Here is a 7488-nt window from a genome sequence, read left to right on the forward strand (position 1 = left end):
CGCCTAAGCGGTTGATCCAGCCACATGGCTCTTCTGGTCGGCTGAAGGCTAATGCTATCCTATGTAGTATGCTATCCTATGTAGTGTAACAGTATAACTTTAGACCGTTCCCTCGCCCATACCCGGGCGCGAACCAGGGACCCTCTCAGTTACCCATCGCTCCACAAAAGCCGCGGCCCTTGCAGAGCAAGGGGAACTACTACTTCAAGGTCTCAGAGCAAGTGACGTCACCGATTGAAATGCTATTTAGCGCGCACTATTCCACTGCTAACTAAGCTATAGCCGTTTCACATCCGTTACACTAGCAGCCTAATATTACACAAATGACTTTGTCATTTCAATGACAGGTATTTTAACTTTTTTTTAAACGCATGTTTTTACAGGGTTTCTAGGGCACAACATGTGCTTCAGAGTACAGTAACTCGAATATGCTCATAGGCTATAACAATTTAGAGCTCTGGTCAGGATGCAAAGTTTTTTGAAAAGCTTGTATGTATATTCAGTTGTTGTACCATATGACATTGAATATGATCCCATCATGACAGAGGATAGATTTGTGGGAAATGTGATTATCTTTCTGAATTGGAGGGTCCACTACAGTATAGACTTTGTTGTATCATGACACATGGAGGAAAAATGTATTTGTAGTGAAAAATAGCCTTTTTAATGTTGGTTGCACCATATGATGATAGTGTTTTTCAAATGTGTGGAAGTATTTAAAAGATAATTATTCCTTCCTAGCTCTATTTTATTATATCATCACATACATTTACAAGGGTATGCCGAAGTTAAATATTAATCGCTTTCTTATACCAATTTTGCAACCCTTTTGTTCAAATTCAAAGTCGGACGGTTGCACCATATGACAATTTCACCCTTTGGCATGCCATTCGTCTAAATGTATCGGCATCAACTTTCTCAACCTTTTGAACCAACTGACATTTTGACCACTTTTCCAGCAAGTTAGACAAACTTTGAGCGTATGTAATCTTGGTCAAAGTCTCTGCTATTCAAATCTGAAAGTGGAATATAATTATCTTCTACCAATCAAGCGATACACTTCTTCTAGTAACCACAAACTACCTTTTTATCTAAACTTTTACAAACAACTGACATTTGTACCACTTTCCCAACAACTTGGACAAAATCCTAGAGTGTATGAAATCTTCTGCTTTTCAAATCTGAAATCAGAACAGAAATCTTCTACCAATCAAATTATAGCACTGGGGAAGCACAACTTATTTTATTTAACCTTAACCAGGAAGGGCTCATTTAAGATTTGAGATATCTTTTTCAAGAGCGTTCTGGCAAAGATAGGCGGCACCAAGTCATTACACAATATTGAAAAAGTAATCTAGTAAAAACCATAGAAATCACAGGAGTATAACGAAATCCTAAAACAGCTAATTAAAAACATTGACGGGTCAAGGAATCAGCCTCAATCCTTCATCAATGATTTAAAAACACCAACCGGGACAAGTTCTTCCAGTTGAACTATTTTGTAAGGCGTTCCAAGCCGATGGCGCAGAGTACATAAAAGCCCTTTGGAACAGTTAGCAGGATAAAGTTCTGCAAACGAAGAGCGTACCCAGCACATTTCTGAATAATTAAACTGGACAAATAAAATGTTAGTTAAAAATATAAAAGTATACCAGTGACTGAGCCTGTGAGTGACTAGAGAAGGCCAGCCAACCCTGGTATATAAAGTGCAGTAGTGTGTAAGGGTTTTGCAGTTTTAAAGAAATCTCAATGCTCCATGGTAAAGGGTGTCAATTGATCTCAAACACTGAGGAAGCATTCCTATATAAAATATCACCATAGTCTAGTACAGGCATAAATGTAGCTGATTCCAGCCACCACCTGGCTTAAAGAAAAACGGGTCTTATTCCTAAAATAAAATCCCATCTTTAGCTTAAATTATTTTGTAAGTTGTTGAATATGCAATTTAAAATATAAAAAATCCAAGCTATTTATGAGGTTACAGCCTCAATCTCATTGCGCACAGCTCAACCCAATACACTACCCAACACTCACTAGTCGATCAACAATAGCTATACCATGGCCTACCTATCTAAAACATTTATTATTACTGCAATGTACTGCTTCTAGCACTTCTGGGCAACTTCCCACTGGGCACAGATGTAATTTCAAAATCTTGTTTTGATTTATGTCTGGTTGAGGTGTCTACTACTACCAAACTCCAAAGTAATAAGGGTTGATGTAGTAGACTAGATCTTTTATATATTTAACTTCGACTACATTTCACTGCTTCACTTAAGTAATAGGTTGTAAACGTCTTCAACTACCACAGAAATACTTTTATAGAGCTTGAAGCAAGTCACATTCTTCATGTACAGTTACCTTTCTACATAGTTACGTTTGTTGCTGTGATGTATTTTGTGAATGCCTGTATTTGTATGCATCTTGTGTGCCCTTTTATGAAACATGTAAATCTGCTGCCCATCTTTTTTTTTTAAACATTATTTAATGGTATTTCTATAAAAATGAACTTTTCTATTATTCAGGTTATGAGGGAGTCCCGGAGTTCTTTGATGACCTACTGAGTCATCTCACAAGTGTTCTCCAGGAGCGGGCCTTTGAGAGGACCAGCGTGGTCGGGGGACAGCTCCCTGCCGCAGCTCTGGCCGACTGTGGGAAACCCTGCATGCTCCTGGGAAACGAGGCCAACACCTGGATCGTAGAGGGAGACTGCGTCAAGAGGGGAGGCAATCAAGGACTGGGGTGCGACTCTGAAGTTTCGGCCAACTTCCAACAACATTGTGCGTCTGCCATCCCCACCAAAGCCTCCTCGCAATAATGCCCAGCCCCTAGTAGTGAAGAACAAGATATTATATGTAATATAGATATAGATATATATATATAGATATATACAGTGGGGTCCGAAATTGACACCCTTGATAAAGATGAGAAGAAAATGACGATCAAATAAATAATTAAATTACTGAGCTACATTGTATGCTCCATTTTTGTGTTCTATTATACAGTTGATCAGAAAAAGTGTTTAAGTTATCTTTTTAAATGTAATCTGACCATAGCACCGGTTTCAATCCAAGTGCCAATGCCATTTGGCGAACTCCAGGCACTTACACTTTTGAAAATGCATGAAAATAGAGCTCTTTATTTTTGTTGTAATTTTTGCTTATATTTTTCAAGTGTGTCAATCATTTTGGACCCCACTGTATGGGGTCCAAAATGTCAGAAAAGCTTCAATGCATCTTGGCATAGATCAGGATTCTCCACCCCTGTTCCTGGAGAGCTACCGTCCTGTAGGTTCTCTCCTACCCTAATCTAGCACACCTATTTCTAGTAATTAGCTGGATAATAAACTGAATCAGGTTAGTTACAACATGAAGGTAGCTCTATGGGAACAGGGTTGGAGAGCCCTGGCATAGATTCTTCACGTGTCTGTAACTCCATCATTTGGTGTTTTATAGGTGGTGGAAAATGCTCTCAGGTGCCACTACAGAATATCCCATAAGTGTTCAATTGGGTTGAGATCTGGTGACTGAGATGGCCATGGCATATGGTTTAGATCAATGTTATGCTCATCAAACCATTCAGTGACCACTCGTGCCCTGTGGATGGGGGCAGTGTCATCCTATGGGGCCATAGCCAGGGTAGCCAAAATAATGGCCTACCCAGTATTTTTATACATGACCCTAAACAGGATGGGATGTTAATTATTGAATTAACTCAGGAACCACGCCTGTGTGGAAACACTTGCTTTCAATATACTTTGTATCCCTCATTTACTCAAGTGTTTCCATTATTTTGGCAGTTACAAATTAATGTACTTGCTGAGAGCAAGACCACAAGATGTCTTACATATTCTTAATATTAGTGTGCTTGCAGAAGGCAAGACAACTCTGGATTCCTTAAGTGTGCTTGCTTAAAGCAAAACAACTTTAGGAACTGTTCATACTTATTATTCCGCTGTAACCTGTAACCTAAAACAAATTTTAAAAAGTCCAGACAGCCACTGTTCAGGTTGCTTGAAAAGAAAGTATACGTTTTAATACTACGAATACTTTTCACACTACAATCGTATTTGCATAAATCCCAATGCATTTCAATGGAATTCCGGTCCTAACTAGTCTTCCACCACTTAAACTAGAAACGCTATTCTAACTTTAAAACGTGCAGACTGGACTGGTCTGGAATAGGTTGCTTGTAAACGTTTTTTTTTTTTTATACCATTTATTATTTTTGAACTAGAACTGTTTTATATGTGCGTAAAAGCTCCATAGGCTTGAATGGGACGTTTTTTTATTTTAAAGCATAAATGTTATACAAAGTGAAGCCGACTACCCAAAACCCCTTGGTTGTCCCTATCCTCATGCCCACCCATCTCCATGCCTGACCACCCCTGGGAAGTATTTGGATAGAGCAATTGCTCTTGAACCGTTAAAGCTACAAACACCAAACCAACCTTGACTTGTACATGCTGACTCGACGTAGATTGCTTGTCTATTTTATTTTATGCTTTTTATACTTTTTAAACTATAACCATTTTTAAAAAATTTGCTTCAAAGGCAAAATGTTGCTTCACCACTGCTCTTGATCTGTTTCAGCTACAACCACCACCCCAATGTTGACATATGGCTTAAATGGCTGCAACAGAGCTTTTTGCTACCATTCCTACCTCGTAAACTATAAAGCTTGTTGTATCCCCATCCATTTCAATGGTTGAATGTGGGCTTCAACATTCTTAACTGAAATCACTACCACAATTTTCAGAATGTTCAAACAAAACCATTTTGAAGAGCTTAACACCTTAGGGCTTATGTTGACATGGAACTCACTCTAGCCTACTATACTAGCTCACTATAATACACTATAATAACACTATATAATACACTATAATAACTCCACACCTACAAACCACCCCAAAATAAGTCACTATAAATAACACAGCCTATTACTAAATTACTAATTGTTACTAAAACCCTACTACTTCCATTAATACAACTATTTCACAACCATAAGTATTCAATATTAGCAAGCACACCAGGTTTACTTCAGTAAATGTTCCTTTTCAAGTTATTCTATTTATTCCACTCAATATAGTGCTTAAATTATTTAATCTATTAACACTAAACCAACTTCCAAATGTGCAGACTAACTCAAATTACCTTGTTTGAGAATCTTTTTGATAGCATTTTATACTTTTGAACTACAACAATATTTAAAATGATCTACAATGCATTTCAATGGCAAAAAGATGGTCGAGGCGTCAATATTCTAGACTCATCGCTTTCGCTGTTTTTAAACTATCAACACCAAACCAACTTTGATGTTTAGACTGACCCGACTTACATTGCTTGCATTCAGATTTGTTATACTATTTATACTTTTTGACCTATAACCATTTAAAATGAGCATACATTCAACATGGGTTTCAATGAGAACCATAGGGATATAGTGTTAGCTATTCAAAATGGTCCTTGGCCAATTATGCTACAAGACCAACTTTAAAACCATTCAGGTTTTTTAAACTATTTCACTTTGCTAAAATGTGCATAAATGCATGGATTCAATGCCAACCATAAGAACACAGTGGTAGACATTGTAAATGCTACTGCTCTTTAACCATTTCAGCTACAAACAACATTAAAACGGACATTTTCAGAATTTGTTTAAACTATAGCAATTCAAAAATGTCAAATTGGCATTTAATAACCCACCAACAGTAATAGTAACTCTTGATCCATCCAAACCAACTTGTTCAGGCTGTCCAATCAGTTGTTCCATCTACCGGCTTTTCAACTATAACCAGTCACTACCATTACCACTTCAGTCACTATCACTACAATCATTTATTTCACAACCATAAATATTATAAAGATGTCCTTCCAGTGATATTTGAACTTTTTCTGTTGAGAAGCAATAGCCCAAGTAATGTACACCCACTTAAGCGTAAAAATGTTGTGAGCAAAATGTCTTTTAGACAACTGTAAACTTCAAGGAGTAGGCCATTCAAGGGGGTGGCCTGATGTCATTGCACCCCCTGCTTGAGAAACAATTAAGGAGCAATAGAGAATGAAGAGGAAAGACCCCCCCCATCCCACTTGTGTCACGTCATAATCGTACCTGGATCACCTTGAGATGTGTCTAAGTAAATCAGGTGTTCAATGAGGTGAAAAGACTGGAACAGGACTTTAAGACAGGCTCGCAAGCACAAACATTTCCTTTTAGTGCTGAGAAGGAAGATTTTTGATTTTATTTTATGAATTCAGTGGTTCCAATCTGTTTGTTTTGATCCACTGGTTTACTGTGATCCCATCCCTGCTATTGGATCTCTGTCATATCAATGACTTTGTCAAATGTGTCTATAGGTTCCTACTGAGCCGACATGGTCATGCTTTCCTGTAAGGGATTGCAAGGGGACCCAGCAGCCTTAATTTAATTTTGTGTGTGTCAGTCTGATCTTCGAGATACGTATATGATAATTTATTATATAGTATATTGTGAATATACATTGAATGCACAAAACATTAAGAACACCTAATATTGAGTCCCCCTCTTGCCCTCAGAACAGCCTCAATTTGACGGGGTCATGGACTCTACAAGGTGTCAATGTGAAAAACCCAGCAGCTTTGCAGTTCTCGACGCAAACCGGTGTGCCTGGCACCTACCATACACCGTTCAAAGGCACTTAAGCCTTGTCTCAAGGCTTGAAAATCTGAACTTCAATAAGGGGTGAAAATCCTAACATCCTAACATCAATAAGAGATCATAGCTTTCACCTGGTCAGTCTCTCATGTAGAGCAGTTGTTCTTAATGTATTGTATACTCTGTATATTTATCTTTCAGGACAGAACACAATTAGTATACTACTCTGTAAAATCCAGAATAAATGTCAACTACTTAGGGCTAGATTTAATCAGGGCCATCTTAATTGTTTTTGTTTAGGCGAAGTAGGATGTGTAACTGTGTTGGTGCTGTCAAAGCGTTATACAGATCGTGGACATTGCTTTTGGATACTCTTTGTCGCATTTGTAGTAATCCCATGCAGCCGTGCTGAAAATGTTTCCACAGGTTTGTGTGTTGTAATCTACACCTTGATTAGGCTGAATTAAATCATTATTTTGTTGAATGATTTTCAATTTGACTCATTATTTCTATATAGCCTACACTTTCTCATTCTGAACTTCTAACTCTGTGGGATGGGTGTGGCCACGGATTTGACACCAACACTGTTACACTGTGACACTACCTAAACAAAAACAACGATATGCTATGCAGTTTGCCGGTTATGGCTGATTTGATTGACTCTAGGCCTTGCTGTTTTATTACTTGTTAAAATGCTGTCAGTGCAGCATAGATCAATTTCTATAGATTTTTATAACAAATTTGCTAAATTAGCTTTGGGGACTTACATTTATCAAAGAAGAACCAAGTAAAGATCAATATGGGGAAATTAAAAGTTCCAACTTGAAATGTGAGATTACTGTTTGTAACCATTTT

The 7488-nt window shown here is 37.8% G+C and overlaps 1 protein-coding gene across 7 annotated transcripts in view; it reads left to right on the forward strand.

Moving 5' to 3' along the window:
- Window positions 1-7117, forward strand: part of itpk1a (inositol-tetrakisphosphate 1-kinase a) — a 65630-nt gene extending 58513 nt beyond the window's left edge. For all 7 annotated transcript variants that reach the window (XM_042321774.1, XM_042321775.1, XM_042321777.1 and 4 more), the window contains one exon: window positions 2526-7117. In XM_042321774.1, coding sequence (XP_042177708.1) covers window positions 2526-2818 — 293 coding nt within the window. In that variant the 3' untranslated portion in view covers window positions 2819-7117. The remainder of the gene's footprint in view (window positions 1-2525) is intronic.
- Window positions 7118-7488: the final 371 nt, after the last annotated feature.

Source organism: Oncorhynchus tshawytscha, linkage group LG05 (genome assembly GCF_018296145.1).
Source record: "Oncorhynchus tshawytscha isolate Ot180627B linkage group LG05, Otsh_v2.0, whole genome shotgun sequence".
In the NCBI taxonomy this organism is placed as follows: domain Eukaryota; kingdom Metazoa; phylum Chordata; class Actinopteri; order Salmoniformes; family Salmonidae; genus Oncorhynchus; species Oncorhynchus tshawytscha.